The 22,612-nt window shown below is 42.6% G+C and overlaps 1 protein-coding gene across 1 annotated transcript; it reads left to right on the top strand.

The window, feature by feature from the left end:
- Positions 1 to 14,466: 14,466 nt before the first annotated feature.
- Positions 14,467 to 15,949, top strand: KCNE5 (potassium voltage-gated channel subfamily E regulatory subunit 5). The gene is made up of 2 exons (XM_032250859.1): positions 14,467 to 15,180; positions 15,333 to 15,949. Exon 1 carries the CDS (start codon positions 14,633 to 14,635, stop codon positions 15,059 to 15,061), a length of 429 nt encoding a protein of 142 aa, XP_032106750.1. The 5' UTR covers positions 14,467 to 14,632; the 3' UTR covers positions 15,062 to 15,180; positions 15,333 to 15,949.
- Positions 15,950 to 22,612: the final 6,663 nt, after the last annotated feature.

Consider the following 22,612-nt stretch of genomic DNA (forward strand, 5'->3'; position numbering starts at 1 on the left):
TTTTTTTAAGAGATGGGGGTCTTGCTATGTTGCCCAGGCTGGTCTTGAACTTCTGGCATCAAGCAATCCTCCCACCTCAGCCACCCAAAGTGGCTGAGGGATTACAGGTGTGATCCACAGTGCCTGACCCTTATGTTTTATAAAATTTTAATCAGGGTTTTGCACACATAATTTAAAGTAGTGCTTCCAAACTTCTATTTACTGTGATCCACAATTCTGAGCACACACATTTTATGAAAATATTTTGTGAAAAAACTACTAATGAGATGCACTATTCTATTCTATTTTATTTATTTAAATGCTGGCTGTGACTCACTAAATTGATTTAATGACCCTGTAAAATAGTGCTGTTCAGAAGAACTTTCTGTGAAGTTGAAAATGTTCAGTATCTGCACTGTCCACTGTAGTAGTTGCCAGCCATATGTGGCTGTGGACCATTTAAAATGTGGTTATTGTTGGCCAGGCACGGTGGCTCATGCCTGTAATCCCAGCACTTTGGAAGATCACGATGAGAGGATTGCTTGAGGCTGGTAGTTCGAGACCAGCCTGGTTAACAGCAGGACCCCATCTCTAAAAAAAATAAAATAAACATTAACAAAAATTTTAAAAGACCGTTAAAAAATAAAATGTGGTTAGTGTGATTGAGGAACTGGATTTTTATTTTTATGTCCATATTGGACTGCATCACTCCAGAGAGATTGTAAGTCACAGTTTGAAAAGCACAGTTTTAAAGGCAGCTATTCTACAAAGTTTCTGAAAAACAGCTATCCACTGCCTTCATCCTCCCCATTTTCTCTACCTCAGAGGCAACCACTTTTGACTCTTAGTTGATTGTTTTGGTTTTTGCCGTCTTGTATCTAAATAGCGTGCTTGTATCCCTGCTTCTTGATTTTATCGACCTTTCACTGTACACGGGCACACTTCTCATCCTTTCAATATAAATGTATAGTTAGATCAGTAAGCCTTTACATTATAATAACTGCTATTCAGAGCTAAGTGTAGTAGGAAGACAATGATTCATTTCCTTCTCTTGCCTACATTTTAAACCACTGAAGCTAATAATTGTCTTTTTGTCATTTGCTTGGTTTTCTTTGTACTTATCACTAAATCTACCACAGGCTCTCCACCAATTGCTTAAAATCTCTCTAGACTTCCAGATAGCAAGAATTCTAACAATTTCATCTGGAAGAAATCTCTCCTACAACCAGATCATTTGCCCTTCTTTCCCTGGTGCAGGATCATTATTTTGGCATCTACCTTCACTGTCATCCTGAGAATTCCCTTTACCTTTGTCATGTGTTGCGTCTCCAGTTTTTTGTATCCCGTGTCTTTTTCTTACTTGGATTATTATTTATTTTTGATAGAATACATTCTACAGTAGCTTACTGAGAAGGGATGAATGGGAAATAAGTTGGAGGACTTAATTGATGATTTGGTTGGGTATAGGATTGAAAATTTCCTCTCCGTGTGGAAAGCATCATTCCATTGTTAATAAGCTTTCCATCTTATCTCTCCAACAGGAACTTTCCATTCTAGTTTCTTTTTTTCTTTTTCTTTTCTTTTTTTTTTGCCCTTTATACCAATTTATTTTATATCTTTTTAAAATACCATCCAACAAAAAACAATGAAGTTTACATCTAGGGCAGATATACGTAACTTAAGGCACTTGTAGTCCATCATGCCCATTTAATAACAACTTTGCTGTTGAAATTTCTTAAAACTTACCAAGTTAAAAGGCTGAGGGATGCAGAAGGAGGAGTATTTTAGTGTAATCTGTAAATTGGCTTTTCTAAGAAAGGAAGTAAATCCTGTTTTCCCAGATAAGTAAATAAGCAAGGGCTACATGCAGCAGTGTGAGTAGTAAGACCTTTATCAAGTCTTTCCAAATTAATCAAAGGTAGGTATGTGATAGGAGAAAAAATTGATGGGAAAACATTGCAATATATTTAATATAATATGTTGCAAACATATATTTTGTTTGCATGACGAATATATTTAGATAATTTAACATTTAAAAAGGCAAGAGGCGACATTTTAGCAGCAAAGTGCTTAATAAAGAGTACATTGTAGAGAATTATACAAAAAAGTATGTCACGCCAGTCAGAACGGGGATTATTAAAAAGTCAGGAAACAACAGATGCTGGAGAGGCTGTGGAGAAATAGGAATGCTTTTACACTGTTGGTGGGAGTGTAAATTAGTTCAAACATTGTGGAAGACAGTGTGGCAATTCCTCAAGGATCTAGAACCAGAAATACCATTTGACCCAGCAATCCCATTACTAGGTATATGCCCAAAGGATTATAAATCATTCTACTATAAAGACACATGCACATGTATGTTTATTGCAGCACTAGTCACAATAGCAAAGACTTGGAACCAACCCAAATGCCCATCAATGATAGACTGGATAAAGAAAATGTGGCACATATGCACCATGGAATATTATGCAGCCATAAAAAAAAGAATGAGTTCATGCCCTTTGCAGGAACATTGATGGAGCTGGAAGCCATCATTCTCACCAAACTAACACAGGAACAGAAAACCAAGCACTGAATGTTCTCACTCGGGTGGGAGTTGAACAAGAGAACCCATGAACACAGGGAGGGAAACATCACACACCAGGGCCTGTTGGGGGGTGAGGGGCTGGGGAGGGAGAGCATTAAGACAAAAACCTAACGTGTGGGGCATAAAACCTAGATGACTGGTTGATAGGTGCAGCAAACCACCATGGCACATGTAAACCTATGTCACAAACCTGCACGTTCTGCACATGTATCCCAGAACTTAATAATAAAAAAAAACCTTAAAAAAAGGGCACATAAATGGGTCAGCAGCAGGATAGGTAAAAGCCTCAAAGGAAAAATGATGTCATCGGTGTCATCGCTCTGGGAAGAATAACATGTTCTGAATCTGGAACTGTCTGGAATAAATTGTTTCCTTGTATTTACATATTTGAAGACCATGATTGAAGCAATATTTCCACAACAGTAGCAGTAATTAGGAAATATATAGCCTTTTTTTTTTAACAGAGGTGTATATAACACCTCTGTTGATATGCTCAGCAGAGGAATTTTAAGTTGTTGATAGGAGCAAATTCATTGTGATCTTCACTCCAGTGTGTTCTCCAGTATGTCAAGTTCATCTCTACCAGTGGTTCTTCACCCTGGCTGCACTTAGGAATCACATGGGAAGGTTAAAAACAACAACAAAACAGAAAAAAAAAAATCCCATGCCTCATCCACTCTCACTGGCCAATGGAAGCCATCCTGCTAGATCTTTCAATTCGTTTATTAGTATTTATCTTTAGGATTAAATAAAAATAATAATTCACAAAGGAGGGGACAGTCTTCACGGTTAGCCAAAGAAGGAGGTTCCTAGTTAACTGTTGGCTCTTCTAAATCTTCCTTCTTGGTAGGATCAATTTTTCTTTAACTTTGGCAGGTGTATTAGTCTGTTTTCATACTGCTATAAAGAACTACCTGAGACTGGGTAATTTATAAAAGAAAGAGATTTAATTGACTCACAATTTAGTGTAGTTGGGGAGGCCTCAGTAAACTTACAATCGTGGCAGAAGGTGAAGGGGAATTAAGGCACCTTCTTCACAAGGCCGCAGGAAGAAATGCCAAGCGAAGGGGGAATAGCCCCGTATAAAACCATCGGATCTCATGAGAATTCATTCACTAACCATCAAGAGAACAGCATGGGGAAATCTGCCCCCATGATTCAATTACCTACACCTGGTCTCTCCCTTGACACATGGGGATTATAAGGATTATGGGGATTACAATTCAAGATGAGATTTGGGTGGGGACACAAAGCCTAGCCATATCCGCAAGTTAGCTAGCTATTTCCTTTAAAAAGAGTGAGAGATTCTGAGAGGATGAGATATCAGAACATTTCTTGGAGGACACTCCTAAGGGTGTCACAAGTTAGAAATGGGCTCCTGTGGTGGTGGAGGGACACTTGGGAGTGCTAAACACCAACATTCCAAATTCATATTTTTGCCTTGAGGGTATAAGAAATCAATGAAACAAAAACCAAGGGACAAAGAAAAAGAGAATATGCTGAAATTCACCCACCAATGTGTCTCTCCAAAGTGACTTTTGTAGCAGAAATCTGAAAATAATTATTTTGAGGTCGGGTATTTATTTTGGCACTTGGCTCTTTGCTAGCCCATGAAGTTATAAGAAGCTCCAAATTAAATCTACATACACATACATATAAATTACAGCCGTGTCCACGTATACTTTCTTCTTTACGGCCAACAGCTCTTCTTACAAATGCCTTTCTCACCTTAGCTGTATCTTCAACATTCCTTACCACAGGGCACTCCATACCCCATATTCAGTTTCAGAAGATGAATAGCATGTATCGACACAGGAAAGTGGCAATGTGGCTCTACAAGAGTTGGTGTGGGACAAGGTCAGAGAGAAAAATCAGGAAGCCTTCCTGCCTACTGACTGAGGGAGGAATATAGAAAGACAGCTGAAATTGCTCAAGTGTGCTCCTCAGCCTTCCTCTAGGTGGCATCATTTCTCACCCAGATCTATATTTTATCATCCATCAGGATTCATGGTGGTGACAGAATTAACCTTTCTCAGGGAGTCCTGGTACAGGAAAGGCTATGAAATCTTCTGTTACATTTCAGCAGGAGTCTCTGTTTTCTCTGCAAGAGGCCTCTGGGCTCTGTTTGTGAACTCTTCCGTTTTACTTATGGTATGAACAATAGCTCTCTGGACCCCATATCCTGGGGTTGTGGGCTATCTTGGTTAGCCTTTGGTTTTGCTCAGAGAAGACAAACTCCAAAACCAACCGGCCTGGAGCTGCAGGGACTCAACATCCTGTTTCCAGGAGTAAGGTTGTACAAATATGTTAACTTGAGCTATTGACTTCATTCGCTCTCGTAAAACTTTGGGAGTTTCTCTTTTACAAGTTTTAAAGACAGATTGAGCACTGGACTTTTCTTAGGTAGCAAAGCCATTTTTATTCTAAAGCCCTGTGAAGTTCTAATACTCCTAGATTTCCTTCATCATAAAACAGGATACTTAAATGCTTTTCTGGCCCTTCTTCTGGTTGTTAGGTGTTATGAAGAGACAAAAAAGTTATTGTGCTATTAGCACATGATGTCAGACCATGGGGGTGAATGAGAAGCTGAATTGTGAGCTGAAGAGTCTACATATGTAGAAATTTGGAAAAGACAAAGAGTCTTACAGGATTTAGTTGCCTGAGAAGGCCTCTGGTCTGAGCCTACTGCTGAAGAGGCGAGAGTGACTCTTACCAAGTTCCAGATAATAACAAGGAGCTTGCATTCATTCCAAGCAGCATCATCTCTGCCCACTATACTATGAAATTCCTGTTACTCTCACCCCATGTAGTCCTTGAAGGCTGATGGGGCCTTCAAGGACTACATGGAGTGAGAGCAACAGGAATTTCATGGGTTATAGCTTGTTCTACACCAGAGATCTCTAAGAGATTCCTCATGCACCTACGATATTGATACCTTCTACCTTTGGGGTGGCCAGAGTTCCCTGGCAGGTTGCTTTTTTATCCATTTATCTCAGGGAGACAATGTATGTTATCTATGTGTGCTATGTGGTAGAAACTGTGTCTGTCTCATACACTGTTATATATCTAGTGCCTGCCACTATGCCTAGCAATAGTACATGCTCAGAAAATATTTCATGAGCGAATGAATGAATGAATGAATGAGGAAGCCTAGGCTTTGAAGGATAAGTAAAATTTGGATAACCTGGAATGGTTAAGGGTTTGCAAGGGTGATGAGTGATAGGAATAGAGTCAGATATGGTCTTGGTGTGTGCCAGGCACAATTTGGAGGCAATGAGAAATTATCAGGCCCCATCATGCCTATTTAACATAATACTGGATGAACAAAGAGCCATTGAAGCATCAGTGCTGAAGAACAAAGTAGAAGTTAAAACAAACAGGTGGTAGTTGACACAACTGGTCTTGATTTTTCTCTTAGCATCTAATTTCAAGTCAAACTCTATGTGTCCACTATGGGAACAATTTCGCATATGGTCTAGGGTCTAATTCCAATAATTCCTAAATGTTCCCATACATCTTCCAGCTTAGAAGCCCTCACTGCAACTCCCTGTACCCCCAAGACAAAGGGACACTGTACTATCATCTCTCACAATGTGAGATCAGAGGAGTAAACCCTGTTGTTTATTCCCTACCAATATTACAGGCATTGTTTTCCACATGAAGGAAGGATCCTAGTGGCTATTTCCTACTCAAAGCTTATAACAGGTGTCACATCTTAGGGAAATGTGCCCTGAGCTCTTAGGTTGAGTCAAATGGTCCTCTGTGGTTCTCACTGCACCATATGTTTAATGTTAATGAAATAACCACAGACAACATTATTGAGCACTTACCTGGAATAAATGTTCCAGGCACTATGTTCAGTACTTTACATGAATTATCTTACTCAATCCTTGCTGCAAAATCCTATGGTAAGCACAGTTATTATTATCTCCATTTTACAATTGAGCAAACTGGAACAAGGATAAGATGAATGATTTTGCCCAAGGTAACACAGCTGGTAGGTGGCCAAGCCAAAATGTAAAAAGGCAGGTTTGTTTGCAGCTGGAGCTGCTGTTCTTAAGCATTAGCTCTATTAACCTTTACCAGCACCTTTTCCACACCTTGTTGTAACGGCCTGGGTAGCGTCTGCCTTTCTCCCACCCCCAGAATGTTATCACCATCACATCGGGAACCAAGTCACCAAGTCTCCTCTGGATCCCAGCAAATAACGCAGGGCCTGACACAGAAACAATTGAATAGAAAAACATTCTGGATGAGGAGAAACGAAAACTCCAGGCCTCCACCAGATGGTGCTGTGGGCATCCAAGAGAAAAGTGCCCTAGGACCTCTTCCTTTCCCACTCCTTTCCCAAGAATACTCCAAATAGCCACATTTTTGGTTTGTTTTTTTCTTTTCCAGAGAAGGCTGAGTGGGTGTGAGAAACAGTTTCAAGATAATGTTTACCCAGGAATTGACATGAGTTTGATAATTTTATTTATGACCTAAGTTTTGGCCCAAAAGGCAAGGTTGACCTTATTCTACTCCACCCTTTTAGATTCATGTACTTCTTTCAAAGATCTCAAAGTGGTTTTTGCACCCTTTTCATCATTACAAAGCTGGAAATAAAATCTGAATTGCTCAAAGCATTGGTGGAGGCTGTGCAGTGGAGTGAAAAGGTTTCCTGACTGCAAGGCAGTCAGTAGACTTGGCTTCTGGTGGCTCTGCCATTAACTAATGGGAGATTTTAGGCAAGTGCCTTCACGTCTCTGGACCTTCTCCAACTCTGAAATGTTTTATTTTCCCTGCTAGTTTCTACACAAAGAACAGTGGACAATAAAAAAGAAAACTGACTGGTTCAAACCTCAGCTTGACTACCTAGGAGCTAATTGACTTTGGACAAATTAACCTCTCTGCAACTTAATTTCCTCACCTGTATGATGAGAATGCTGTTGTAACTACATCAGAGGGTTGTTGTTAAGGATTAGGTGAGATAATGTATGTTTAACACAGTGTTTGGCACACGAACTTTCAGTAAAAGCTATTATCACATAGAGCTTACCCTCACATTTTAGCAATTTCCTAGAGCTTGGGTGTTCATTTAGCAATCACCAAAATTGGGGGAAGTTTTAAGTACTAAACCACAAACAGTGAGGCTTGGCCCATTTATAAGTATAATGATAAATGCATTTCATGGGTGCACTGCAAGGCTAAGAATACGATTGAAACAGAGAGCTGCACAAATAACCATAAACAATTGGAATCCTCTTACACTGCTGGTGGGAGTCTAAAATGTTACAAGCCACTTTGGGAAAAGGTCTGACAATTTCTTATAAAACTAAAGTACATCTTTCCTATGACCCAGCATTTCCACACCTAGGTATTTATCCAAGAAAAAGGAAAACATATGTCCACAAAAGAAATTGTATGAGAATATTTGTAACAGCTTTATTTTTAATAGCCGGAAGTTGGAAGCAGACCAAGTGTTCATTAGTAGGAGATTGGATAAACAAACTGTGGTAGCGTCACACAGTGGAGTACCACTTGGCAATAAAAAGGAACAAACTACTGATACTTGAAACAGCATGTGTCATGATTCTTATGATACATGAGAATCATGTATCATGATTTGTGTATCATGTATGTGAATCATGTATCATTATGTATCATGTATCAGCATGATCCTCAAAAACATTAACCTGAGTAAAAGAAGTCTTGTTCAAAAAAGTCTATGCCTTATGATTCCATATATATGAGCTTCTATAACAGGCAAAACTAATCAATGATGAAAAAAAAACAAAGCCAGTGGCTGCCTCTGGGGGTGAAGGGAGAGGTTTCCCACGAAAGATCAAGAGAAAATGTTCTTGAGTAGTAGTCTATATCTTAGTAGGGGTTACATTTGCCAAAACTCAGAAAATATGCAATTAATATCTATATATTTAATTGTAAGTATATTTTACCTCAAAAGATAAAGAATAACAAACAAATATTGAACTATAGTTAATGTTAGTTATGGAGAAAGTGCTTAGGAGTGAAGTGCATACTGATGTATGCAACTTTATGAAAAAGATAATGAATACACAAAGATAATGGAGGGAGGAATGGATAGGAGAGGGATGAATAAAGTCAGCATAGGAAAATATTAGTGGTACAATCTAGATGGTTACCATATATCCTCTGTAAAATTCTGTCAATGTACGTTTGAAATTTTACACAGTATTCTTTTGGAAAAATGTAACTGAAAAGTTTCACATCTCTTACACAGTGAATCTTTTTCAAAGTTGGAAAGTTTTATTGGAGGAAGGCAGACCTCAGAGCTAGGTAAATATTTCCTGAGCACATACTATGTGCCAGGCACTGTGCCAGGCATGGTGAGAGATCCAAAGAGGAAGAACACAGCACCTGTCCTCAAGAGGTCTGTAGGGGCCATTTGATGAGCCCATCCATCACTATTATCCTACGCTATGAGATTACTAAGGAGAGTGAGATTTCGTCTAGTTGAGAAGGTGTGTGGCATTGAAGACGTTTTGTGTAATTATTGCTGTAAATAGGGTTGGACAGCATCTTTAAATCAGAGCACAGAGAGCCATGAAGGACACACTAAGGTGATCATTTGGAAGTCTAGTGGACCCATTCAACAATTTTGAACCAAAGTGACATCTTTAGGCATTTACTGGGAGAAAGGGGGCAGGTGCAGTAGATGCTATTGCTTTAGGGGGTTTGGCAGTCAAGGGAGCTTTTCAGGTACCTGCAATGAGCACTGGGAGTAGGTGGAAGCATCTATAAAGAAAGGTTCAGAATGACCAGGACAGCTCCAAAGCCTAAAGTGATGAGATCTTGGTTTGATCCCTTGGGAAATGGGAAGCTATTTCATCTGTGCCTCTGTCCTACTCCTTTGCCCGATGATGTTGTGGCTTTGTAAGGCCATACTTGTTGTTCACAGTCAACATCTATTCTGATGGTTTGTTAGTCCATTCTGATTGGCCAGCATTGAAGATACACTGCTGTTGAATCCATCCCTGCCTACCTCATAAGGTTGTTATAATGTTAATTAGTATAATGTAGGTAATGTATGTGGCACAGGATAGATACTTGATAAATGAAATCAGGGACCAAATTTGATGCTCCAGTATGTAGCCTGAATATAGAAGGATATCAGCACAAGCCCATGAAGATCTTCAAGAAGTCTCCAAGTAAGGCATTTGAAGCTCCTGAGGCCCATTCCAACCTACAAATATTGTGATCTTTATCAAGCCCCAGTTAGTCTAACATGCTGTGTAAATTCCCATGGAACAACTGAGAAGCCTCAGTTGGATTCAGGAACTGTCTAATTTATTCTCATCAGTCTTTTGAGAACAGACCTGCTGTGGTAGCTTATGACAAACCATACTCTCAAGATGGTGCTGCTGGGAGGAGGCAGAGCAGGTTGCCACATAGCCAGAGACAGTGAGCTCAGACCACCTGGAGTCTTCCTTTTTCCAAACAAGGCTTTGGACTCTAGTGCTTAGAGATTGGGCCCAGAGTCTCAATTCTCTCCAAACTAGAATTCTGGCTGGTCTTCCTGCCCACTACTTACCCAGCTCCACGTCCTGGCACTCCCCATTTGTCTCTAGTTCACAAAGAAGTGTCTGTGAGAGTTACAAAAGCACAGACTGTTCACTGATGTGACTTGCTCACCGATGTATCTCTAGGACCCAGCACAGTGTTTCACACAAAGTAACATGCAATAAATATTTGTTGAATGAATGAATGAATGAATGATTCTTTCTCAGTCTTTAGTTGGTGCCTCGTGAAGCCTTCTTTCCTTCTCTCCTTTAGAGCCCATTGTGGCTTTGCCAGCCTCCTGGACTCCGACAGTGCTTACCATCTGTGTCTGTCCTTTGGCAACTAGCCAAACTCAACTCAGTTCAATTCAACCAAGTTCCATAGAACTGCACTGTTGGCAGGAAGCACTCACAGTCTTAAGGAATGGCGAAAGCATTTCCTATCCATGGCGCCTCAATTGTACTTTTAAAACAACCTTGGCATGAAAGAGAACCTTCCCTGAGAGTTTTTGAAAGTCTAAATACATGATTGTGAATTACTTCCCTTTGTCAACACACTTGATTACCATTTTGGAAATGAGTTCTAGGCGATGGATAAACAGATGATTATTTGACAGGTATGGGGCTGGTGGAAAATGGGGGTGGAGGGGTGGTGAGGAATGAGAACCAGTGCCCATCTGGTGGATTTGCAGTTTCATTAAATGTGGTAGGGAAAGGGGTTGGCATCTCAGCCATTCTGGGCAGGTCTGGAACTGAAATTTAAAGGGATGCCCAGCAGGCCCTAGTGTAAAAGAAAGCCAGAATCCCCTCCGCCCCACGCCTGTTGTTTTTTTCTTAGAGTGATGGGTCTTTTTAAAATTTATGACTGTTCTCCATTTCTGTTTCCACCCGCTTCTGCACATCTATCCCTCCCCATAGCATTCTTCTGTAAATTAGTTCATTGATTTCTCTCTGGTAATGATTTCTTTTAATAAAACGATAATTAGCATTGTATGTGTTTATTAAAACATGATTTTTCATAATAAAACCTGAAAATAGAACTCTTAAACAATAAATGGGAAACTTAAATAAATTATGGTAGATCCATATTCTAGAGTACTATGTAGATAATAAAATAATGCTATGGAGAAATAGTACATGACGTGGAAAAATTTATAATACATTGTTAAGTGAAAAAGAAACGCCATGAAATGAGAGATAGAGAGAGTCATGAGTATGCACTACTGGTAATTTTTTATTCTTTTTCTTGTCGGTTTTTTGTTTTCCAAGATTTCCAAAATGTTTCTTGTTGCTTTTTTTGTGTTTTCCACTGAATGCTGCAAAAGTAAAGCTCAGAAGGGTACATTATGAAGAATCTGAAAGCACAAACAGGGGGATAGAGTAAGGCTTCTTTCAATCAGTGAATTCTGAGGAAGGCAAAATGTACAGAGTATCAGAGGAACTCCAGGAAGGTGCTGTTTTTCAAATTCAAAGGGGAGAACATGGTGTCTATTGGTGGAGAGGACTTAAGTTCCACCGAAGAAGACTGAACTCCATTAAAGAAACAATGAAGACCAACTCTTGGGTTTCTGAACATAGGGCTGAATGGATGGAAGTGGTGTTGTAGATTTATTCTAGCCATAGCATGATAAGTTCAGCTATAGGCAGGGAGATTTGCCAGGAGATTCTCTGTTTGCATATTTGACATGAGGTAATGAGAACATGGATTAAGCTTGCGTCAATAAAACCAGAAAGGAAGGAACAAAGGATCTGAGACACGCTACCAAGAATCAGAGCTAGAGATTCAAATTTGGCTAAATATATGCCAAGTGGCAGGTGAAACCATGTAAAGAGATACTCTTCAAAGAAAAGGGTGTTAAGAGAGAATGCTGAGGATTGAATCTTTGGGGAGTCCAACAGTTAATGGGAGGAAGAAAGAAGAGGAGCCAGCAAAGGAGACAGAGAGTGATGGGTCAGAGAGATAAGAGAGACGTGGGAATGCAATGCCACGAGAACCAATGGTAGGAAGGAGTGGGTGGTTGATGGTATTAAATTCATCCTCAAGGTCAAAGATGCAAAGGGAGCAGAGACCTTTGAATTTGACCAAGAGGTCACTGGTGAACTGACTTATAGAAAGCAGTTTTGGCAGAAAGCACTGGACTCTAGAAGGTTCAAGAGGAAGGAGAGGTGGGAAAATTGAGGTAGCCCATGAGTGCCACCCACGTGACACAAGTAATGTGTTAGAACTAAGAAGAAGAAGGTCCAACTTTATAATTCCAGTCCTTCTACTTAACCAGTCTGATCCTCAGTTTCCTCTCTGGAAAATGAGAATCCTATTAGCTCATAAGGTTGCTGAAATTAGAAAACAAGTTTAAATTATTATTTTTATGTTAGAGTAATGGGGCTTCTTCCTCCTTTCCTCTAAAAAAAAAAATCCCTAGCTATTTCTAGGTATTTTTTAACACAGCAGTCCCTAACTGTTTTGGCAGAGACTGGTTTTGTGGAAGACAATCTTTCTGTGGACATTGGGGAGGGACGGATATTTTCAGGATGAAACTGTTTTACTTCAGATCATCAGGCATTAGATTCTCATAAAGAGCATGCAACGTAGATGCCTGGCATGCGCAGTTCACAGTACAGTTCGAGCTCCTCTGAGAATCTAATGCCATCACTGATCTGACAGCAGGTGGAGCTCAGGTGATAATGCTTGCTTGCCCTCTGCTGACCTCCTGCTGTGTGGCTGGTTCCTAACAGACCAGGATTCAGCAGCCTGGGAGGTTGGGGACTCCTGTTATAACATACAAGAGGAGTCTGTTAGCTCAATAGTCATATCACTAGGTTAGTACTGCTTTGAAAATTCTCTGGCTGTGTCCTCTGGCATTCATACTGCCAAGCTGCTTTAACAATTCTTTCTTGAGCCCCTCCGAGGTGAGAATATTGAGACAAGGTGATTAGAAGGGAGCCAGCGTCAGGGTCATGTGGAATGCCTTCAAGGCCTGTTTAGAGGCTGTGAGGCAAGGCTCTATTTGAGACCCTGGATACAGTTTGGTGCCAACCTTGCCTGAACACACAGGAGGCTACAGCCCCTGGGTAGATGGTGGGCTGAAGAACGGTTGGGGAAGGGGCAACGGAAAACCTTCCTTTTTAAACCCATGGCACCTACAGATTGAATGGTCCCTGGACTGAACAGTCTTGAACAGGCAGCATTATTTTCAAGGTGTGCATAAGGTCACATACTTTTCTTTCTTTCTGCTCTCATTTGGCAACTATGGACAGCCAGACCTAGCCAGCACTACCTCATTTTTTCTACCCCACCATCTACAAACCAACCCTTTTCCTTTGCAATGCTCAGTCTGTTACCAGTTTAATATATCTGGCCTGATCTTTGTCTTGGTACCTTGTTTTCCCCTAAAAAAAATAGCCTTTGAGAAAAACATGGCTGCCCCAAAAGCCATTCGGGCCTAGACCTATTATCAAGGTTTAGAAAGGCACATAGCTGTGTGCTGGCCTAGCTGGGAGTAGGGTGAGCATATTCTCTAGAACTGGCAATTTTCAGATCCTGAGGGCTTTTTTTTTTTTTTTTTTTTTAATGTGCATGCTACTCTTATTGGAAGAAGTTGGTTTCGCTTCTGGGAAGATGGCTTACCCAAGGGAAACAGGGTCCCATTATGAATAGTACATTCATATGCTAAGATGTGTGGACCTTTCAAAAAGTGTCATAGGACATCAGAGCAGGGGTGCATCCAAGAAGTCTGTTATATCACCAGAAACCATTTTGGATAACCAGGGAGTTCTACTTCTGCCTTGGCCTTCTAGCAAGTGCCTGAGCATTCAGTCACCAAATTCAGCCTGTGCATCTTCTGAGTAAGATGCTCTTCTCCCACAGGGTAGGAGGGGTGTGGGAAAGGGAGCGGGGAAAAAGGAACGGAATGAGGACTGGAAAGGTAGGCCAGGGTCCTTGTATATGGGTGTAACTTCCATAAGATGTGGACAAGGGGGTCTCCGCTGCGGAAAGGCATCTGCCGTCTCCCTTGAGCACCCCAAGGCAGAGCTGCCTTAGGGGGCCAAATGCTGTATCTGGGCCAAAGCCTGGCCTGCAGGGCAGGTGGCCAGAACTTGGAAGGAATTCTCTTCCGCAGCCCAGGGTCCAGGCTTGGCCCCAGCAAGCTGCCCTGCCAGCCTCTGCTGCCTGGGGCCTCGCGCATTCCGAGCCCCCGCCCCCTCCACCCGTCTGCCGGTCTCGCCCCCACTCTTGTCCCCTTCTCCTCCCCCCCCCCCACCAGCTGTCCCCTTTCCCTGGAGCAGCGAGACAGCCAGAGCCTGGGAAGAGGCGGCCGCGGGCTGGAGGGGGCGTGGTGGGGACGGGAGGAGGGGCGGGAGTGAGGGAATAAGGAGGCCCCGCGGTCGGCGCCCCCAGCCACTGCGCGCCCGCCGGAGAGCTGGGTGCCACCGCCGTCGCCACCGCTGAGCCCTGCCCGCCGGCCGGCCCGCTCGCTAGCTCGCTTCCCCTCGCCCAGGGGGAAAGGTCAGCAGCGTCCTGGAGCCTCCGTGTCACTCCCCGAAAGCCATGAACTGCAGCGAGAGCCAGCGGCTGCGAACCCTTCTGAGCCGCCTGTTGCTCGAGCTGCACCATCGGGGTAACACCAGCGGCCTGGGCGCTGGCCCTGGTCCCAGCATGGGCATGGGGGTCGTGCCTGACCCTTTCGTGGGCCGCGAGGTGACCAGCGCCAAGAGCGACGACGCCTATCTCTACATCCTGCTCATCATGATCTTCTACGCCTGCTTGGCCGGAGGCCTCATCCTGGCCTACACCCGCTCCCGTAAGCTCGTCGAGGCCAAGGACGAGCCGTCCCAGGCTTGCGCCGAGCACGAATGGGCCCCGGGAGGCGCCCCAGCCGCCGACGCCGAGACTGCCGCGGGCTCCCTGGCCGAGGGCCGCCACCAGCTTGCCCCAGGGGGGCTGCCTGCCCTCGCCCAGGGCGCTGAGCGGGTCTAGAACCACAACCACAGGTTTCTGGTTTGCGCCCTCCTCAACTCGCTCATCCCTGGGCGCGGCTTCCGCCTTCCACCCAGCACTCTTTTCCAGGGTTTGCCTCACCTGAGGCCCAGATAATGGTGAGAGGCCAGGAGACCTTGTCTGGAAGGCCCTGGAAGGAGAAGCACCACCTTACCCATTCCTGGCCAGTTTCTCCCTCTTCACCCCCGCGCCTCCACCTCCACCCCACACTCCCAAGTGCACTAAACTGCCTCTGCTCTCTTGTCTTCAGACAGCCCTGACAGCATGCTCCAGCCCTCTGGGAACTGAATCCAACACGTCCAACACTTGGCATTGAGCTGAAGCAATGCATTCTATCAGAACTCTGGGCCGTCTAACTGGCAGCTGCTCCAGGGACTGCCAGGGACTGCTCACTGCAGAGCCAACGGGCTTGCCAGGCCGACTGCAGCGGCTCCAGCTCCCAGTTGCCTTAGGGACAGAGACAAAGAAAAAGAAGAGACCTCAGATATCTTTCCCCTCTCTCTCTCTTTCAGCAGGGAGCTAGCAGGACACTAGGACCAGTCTGTGGGATAGAATGGACTTAATGGGGGACTGTTCGGGGAGGAGTGTTCAACGGTGAGGGAAAAGATCTCTGACTCCAACTGTATGGTTTTCTTGCCTCCCCAGTTTTCATCCCAGTGGTAACTTGCCTGATTTTTGGTAACTCTGCCAACTTCTGCTGACGGTTATCATTACTGGGTGGATTACCCCAATACTTCAAATGCCTCTCTGTATTGATTCAGTTGTTATTGCAGTGTCTGCTTCATCCATGGTACTTGACACTCAGATGTGCCCTGCTCTGTAACCCTGGGGAATGTCAGAGGCAGGTAATAAAGGTTGTTTAAACAACAGCGCAAGACTCTTCTCTCAAAAGATTCCAGCCTTAAGACCCAGTACCATATGGAGAAGGAATCCTTTTTCTTTTGCTTTTGGAAATGATGTTTGGATTTGGGGCTTGGGTGGTTGTGATATTGATACCTATATATCCACTTCCAATTTGATATGTGTGATTGTGGGTGAAGAAAATGTTTATATGGCTAACTGGGTTGTTTTTTCAAGTGTTTCAAAAGTTATACCTACTTTATTACTTAACGTTCCTATTTTCTTAATTCTGAAGCACTTTCAAATATCACAATGCGGTTTTTCAGCATGCACTTTAAAAAAAAAAACCTTTCAGGCCAATTAGTTTTAGCTATTATAAAATCTAATATTTAGAAGCCACCTTAATAACTGTTTTTGTTTTACTTTTTTTGAGACAGAGTCTCGCTCTGTCACCCAGACTGGAGTACAGTGGCACAGTTAAGGCTCACTGATGGCTCTGCCTCCTGGGTTCAAGCGATTCTTGTGCCAAGTAGCCTCCTGAGTAGCTGGGATTACAGATGTGCACCACCATGCCCAACTAATTTTTGTATTTTTAGTAGAGATGGGGTTTCATCATGTTGGCCAGGAGGGTCTCAAACTCCTGATCTCAAGTGACCTGCCTGCTTTGGCCTCCCATAGAGCTGGGATTACAGGCGTGAGCCACTGCGCCCAGCCTATAACTTTTTTAAAGTGGCTTATTAAAAGACAAGGAAGCCACCAAACAGTGCAAATCTTAAGTCAAAGAGAAAATGCTTGAACTGAGCCATCTTAACCAATGATGGGTAAAGTTCGAGGTGTGTGGTATTGATTTATTCTTGTTGTCTCAAGAAGGTTGTCGGAAACTTTCCTCCTTACAGCTGAAATACTTATGTCTGATGATGGCTGTTTTGGCTTCATCAACCACACATAAAATCACCTCAAAGTAAGCCAATTTGCTTAAATATAGCTGGGTTCTCTGATAATGATAGCAGCATAAAGATATTACCAGTTACTTAAATGTATTGATAACACACAAACCTCATTCAAGGCATTGGGTCGGACCTTCCAGTCCATCTAGCATTTTATTGAAACTATTAATAGGTTAAATGAACTTACCTTTATTTCCAGGATTCACTCCTTGAAGCTATACTGGCCTTGCCCCATGGGCTCCTCTCCAGTCCTCGTTCCAGCCATAAGGTCACCCTTGAAAGTGGGGGCCAGGAATTGGGCAGCAGTCCAAGACGATGACAGAAAGAGAGGGGAAGCTGTGAGAGCCATTTTAGCCAGGCAGGGAGGCTTGGGGAGGATGTGGAGGGAGGGCACAATATACAGCAATGCTGAGGACATGTGATGGGGCGGTCTTCAGTCCTGTGTTCTAAGTCAAACGATGTCACTCATTTATCTGGCATAATGGTGACTCAAGGTTATTATTATTCATTTTTTAAATTGAGACTGAGTCTTGCTCTGTTGCCTGAAGTGCAGTGGCACCATCTCAGCTCACTGCAACCTCTGCCTCCCAGGTTCAAGTGATCCTCTTGCCCCAGCCTCCTGAGTAGCAGGGACTACGGGCGGTGCCACCATGCCTGGCTAATTTTTCTCTTTTTTTGTATTTTTAGTAGAGATAGGGTTTCACCATGTTGGCCAGGCTGGTCTCGAACTTCTGACCTCAAGTGATCTGCCCATTTCAGTCTCCCAAAGTGCTGGGATTACAGGCATGAGCTACCACACCCAGTCTCAAAGTTATTTTGATAATGAAGCATAAGCACTGCTTCGGGTGTTGAAATTTTGTAAATACATTTGTACCATTTCCCCATAGACATTTAAAAGAATATATTTCCAAAATAAAGGAAGCTGGGAGCAGTTGGGACAGTGTCCATAATATATATTAATGTGCCAGCTGTGAAAGACAAATCCTATGGAAAATGTTCCTGTTTTTAAAAACATTTTATCCTTTTTATGATGATTTAGGCTACCCAGGAAGAACATGTAGCGAGAGTAGCTATGGAAGCCTCCTTGTGAGAAAAGTGAAATGGGCTGGGAAGAATGATTTGCTTTACTTCCCAGTTGCTTTTTTCAAATACTTTCAGACTTTCAACCGTGTCCCAGATAATGAAGTTTTTCAGAAGTCTGAACACTCAACTTGCTACCAGACAGTGGGGGTGTTAACAGCATTGAAGTGATCATATTTTGGTTAGCAAAAGATAGGGAGAAGAAAGAAAAACTAGGTGCTTGGCCAACCCCCAGTTTTGATAATGTATCCCTGAATAGCAATAGCTGACTATCCAAATTGGGAAAATGTTATCCTTGTCTTTAATGTGATTTTAAAGATGTTAAACATTCTAATAAATGAGAATGATTCTTTTTTCACTCCACCAAGCAGTCTATTTGTCCTCTCTGCACAACCAGGTCCTGTTTCAGTTCAGGTTCAGATCTTCACTTCAAAATAATAATGAAGCTAACTTGAGGCTTTCTACAAAGATGAACTAGGGGATGTTTTGAGTTTCAATGTCTGGAAGTGTTCATCAACAGTGCAAAAAGAAATGAAAGCTTTTCTTCTATTATAGACACAATTCCGTGTTGTCTATCTTACTTTTCTTGAAGGATACAAATGGGGTCTTTTGTTTGTTTGTAGTTACCATCTTCTCCTTTTCGATTTGCCATTGCTTTTATAAACCCAAGATCTGCACAACAACAAAAAGGTCTGAGCTGCGTTCCGAACAATCTTGCCTGCCAGCTGAAACAAATACACCATGATGTGGCGCGAGCATAGGACCAGAAATCAGGAGAACTGGAGTCCAGCTCAGGCTTTGCCAATTAACAAGCTTTGTTTCTCAGAGTGAGCTGCTTAACCTCTCGGGGCCCCAGTCTCTGCAGCTGTGGGGATTTGAGGATCAAGTGAGATAATATATGGGAAAAGGCTAGTAGAGGTATAGCAGGTATAGAAGGTGCGAGATCTATGCTTTCCTTTCCCTTTTTGGAGGAGTGCCCTTGGCATTTGGGTGGGGGTAGTGGGAGGAAGAGAAAATTTTCCACTATGTAGTTTCTACAGTTAATGCTCAAGAAGAGGATTGCTAATAGCCACTGGTTCCTAGATTTTCGAGCTTATCTCCCCCATTCTCAGATTCTTGGCTGACTAGGACACTACATAACTGTCTCACCAACCTACTCTACTTCCTTTTACCTGCAGTCACATCATGCTCTTTTAAAAAAAAAGTATGAACAGTAACACTTTATTTACAATGGTCTACCAGGACTGGGGTCTAGACTTTTGAAGTCAAGAGTCCACAGGGATTGGCAGTGAGCATGAGAGAAAAAAATGAAGGGTAAGAATCAGAGGCATTGGGCTTCATAAAGGAGGTAGGAAGAAGAGTGAACTAGAATGTTCCGTGAAGGTAAGAGAGTATGATTGAGGATCACCAAAGATGAATAGATTAGATTGGTCAATAGCCTGCCTAGATCAACTTGACCTTTCCATCAAAAATGGCATTGGGAGAAGATGTTGGATGAGAAGTCACTTTTCAGTCCTTTGGTTCCTACTTAACATAACCTATAGGTTGTCCAGGAAGACAAATAATATGATTAAGCCAACTCCTCTTTCAGTGCTAGGCCTCACAGCATGGGACCAGGTGGCCCCAACCAGTCCCCCATCTGCTATGTTTTGAAAGAGGACAGAGTCATGGTCAAAGCTGTGGCCTGTGCCTCTTCCTCTGGAGAGGGTGCAGCCAGAGCAGACAGGGAGATACCTCAGATACATTTTAAAAATTGTAGTAAAATACACATTATGTAATATTTACCCACATAGCCATTTTAAAAAGTGTACAGCTCAGTAGAACTACATTGACTTTCTTTTGCCACAACACCATTTTCAGTCAGAGAAAAAGGAGAGCAGCTAAATTCCCTTAAATAAAAGAGGTATACTTAAATCATTGCTTCAGATGGCACCCCTTCCATGGATATTCACATTTCATAACAGATCACTTAGGACAGTGTAAAGGTAGAACCCCAAGAAACTCCAGTTGTGGGGTTCAGTGGAATCTGGAAGGAGATATACTTTGAAATGTTCACAGATGTCAGGCAGAGTACAGAGGTTGGTGTGCTGGACTTCCCACAACTTTTCAAGTCACATTCTACTCTCATTGCCAGATGTTCTTAGAACCCTGGGGAGGATGGAGGTGGCCATGAATGACTGGATTGCAGTACAAACTCACTGGATTTCCACATGCCTGACTCATAAGATGTCTATTCAAGAAAACACTTCAGGTCCTTAGTAAGACAGGGGGTCTCTCCTTGGCTCTTTTTAGTATCTAGGCGTGATCCAGTAGTGGGTACAGCTCCAGCAGGCCCAGCACAAGAAAGAATGGAGTTAAAGAACTTGTTAACTTCAATCTTCCTCTTTTAGGATCACTTCTTTAGGGGCACTGTGATCAGAATCAGCTTCTGGAAAAACTACGGGATTGGTATTTATCTCATTTTCCCCTTGTTGTTCTGAGCTCACCCCTGCTCTCCTCCCTAGTCCCAGTATTCCAAAACTCTTTCCTACTGCTAGAATCTAACGATCTTATTCATTTACATCTAATCTGCTGTTCATCTCAGCAATGATGCAAGGATGTTTTTAATGGTGGCTCTCAGACACTGGGGTGAGAGAGAGGGGCATGAAAAACTGCTTGTCCTAGGACACTCAAGTATGATATGGGTAAGGCTAACTCTGGCAGTCACAACACTGTGATTAGCTTCTCAAGGACAGGACTTTATTTTTTATTTTTTATCACCACTGCTTCTAGGGATTTTGGAAGACTGCAACATTCAGCCTAGGAGGGCATCTTCATTTCCATGCCAACCTCCTACTGTGGGGGATAAGATAGGGGTGAAGATGGGAATAATCAGGACAGGTGGAAGGGGAAAGAAGTCCTTTGCCTGCTTCCCAGGAATCCCTCTGTCCACTGGAAGGCCACCTTAGCAAACACGACACCAAGGGGAATGGCTGAGGGGAGTGAGGGGAGAAATACTAGGATGGGTCCCCTGAGGACTGTAAGAATGGAGTTGCCATCATTTTTCTGCAATCTACTTATAAGCCTATACTAAATCAAGGCCACAGAGAAATGACAAGCCTTGCTTGGAGGTAGCTGCTCTGAAATCAGCCAGATGGGTTAGTCTCCATCCTGTGTCCCAACTATCTGGTACTACCCCATAGAAGTTTGAGCCTTTCCTCTAGCAAGTCCAGTTGGCTGGTACGTTCAAGATACCCCAACTTTTGATTTTCTCCATCTTCCAATAAGGCAGAATACTGTAGTGCATAGGATACAGGTGCTAGTGCCAGAGTGCATGGGTCCAAATCTATGGTCTTTCACTAACTGAGTGATGTCAAGAGAGTTACTTAACTTCCAAGCCTCCTTTATTCCTCTGTAAAGTAGAGGTAATAAGTACTACCTACATCCCCAGGGTTGTTGTGAAGATTGAGAAGTTAACATAGTGCCTGGCCTAGGAGAAATGTTCAGTAATGGTAGCTACCATTCCGTACTTCCCTCTCATCTTGACTTTCAATCCCTCCACTACTATTGTTTTTTAGGACGTTGTTCTTATTTTGGCTCCATTTGCCTCATTGCTTGTTAGCCTACAAAATATGTCAGTCTTGCTCACCTGAAAAACAACTCTCTTGCCCTTCTTCCCCCACAGCTATTGCCCTATTCCTCTTTTCCCTTTTTGAGTAAAACTCCTCAAATGAATGGCTCTGTTTTTTACCTTCCTATCTTGTCTCAATCCATTGCAATACAGTTTTCAGCTCCACACACCAATGAAACTGCTTTTTCCTGGTCATCAATGACCTATATGTTGTCAAATCTAAAGCTCAATTTTCAGCCTTCATTCTTTGTGACTATTTAGCAGCATTTAATGGAGTTGATGACTCTCCTTGAAATTCATCTTTTGACTTCCATAACACTTTAGTCTTCTGGATTGTCTCTTTCTTCACTAGTCCTTTTTCTTCTCAGTCTCTTTTACTGGTTCCTTCTCATCTCCTCAACCTCTCAATGTTGAACTGCCCATGGCTCCATCCTGGGACCTTCTCTCTTCTCCATCTTATTCTTTCTCCTTTGATGATGTCAACTAATCTCAACATGAAAAATATCCTCACATATAAATACCATCTTTAAAATGATGACTCCCAAATTTATATATTTTTATCCATCAAAACCCCTACTCTTCACTCTTCTTAGAAGCTGGCCTGGTGTTCACAGGTAGACCATGTTATTCTCCTATTGGGCATAAGCAATCTCACAGAACACCAATACCAGAGAATTCTAACGGCAAGACATGTCTTTGTGACCTCACATGAAGTAAGACAAAACAAGAACATTTCATCATGTTATATAAGCACAAACATAAGTTTAGTGTGAAACACAAAATACCAAACATCCTCCTTTCCTAGCTAACTTGAGTGACTGCTATTGCTCTACAAATTATACCTTTAGTCTTTTTGTGTAGCCTTTCCTCCTCTAAATTAGATTTATTAAGAAAATTATAGGATTATCCTTATTGATAGCATTCATTTTTGTAAATGATACTACTACCAACCACCCATTTGCTTATGCCAAAACAGGAGTCAGATTGATTCTGATCTTTCCCTCATCCTCCCACACCCAATCTAGGAGCCAAATTCTTTCCATTGTACCTCCA

Source organism: Sapajus apella, unplaced genomic scaffold, assembly GCF_009761245.1.
Source record: "Sapajus apella isolate SASKATOON/1434 unplaced genomic scaffold, GSC_monkey_1.0 scaffold73, whole genome shotgun sequence".
In the NCBI taxonomy this organism is placed as follows: Eukaryota; Metazoa; Chordata; class Mammalia; order Primates; family Cebidae; genus Sapajus; species Sapajus apella.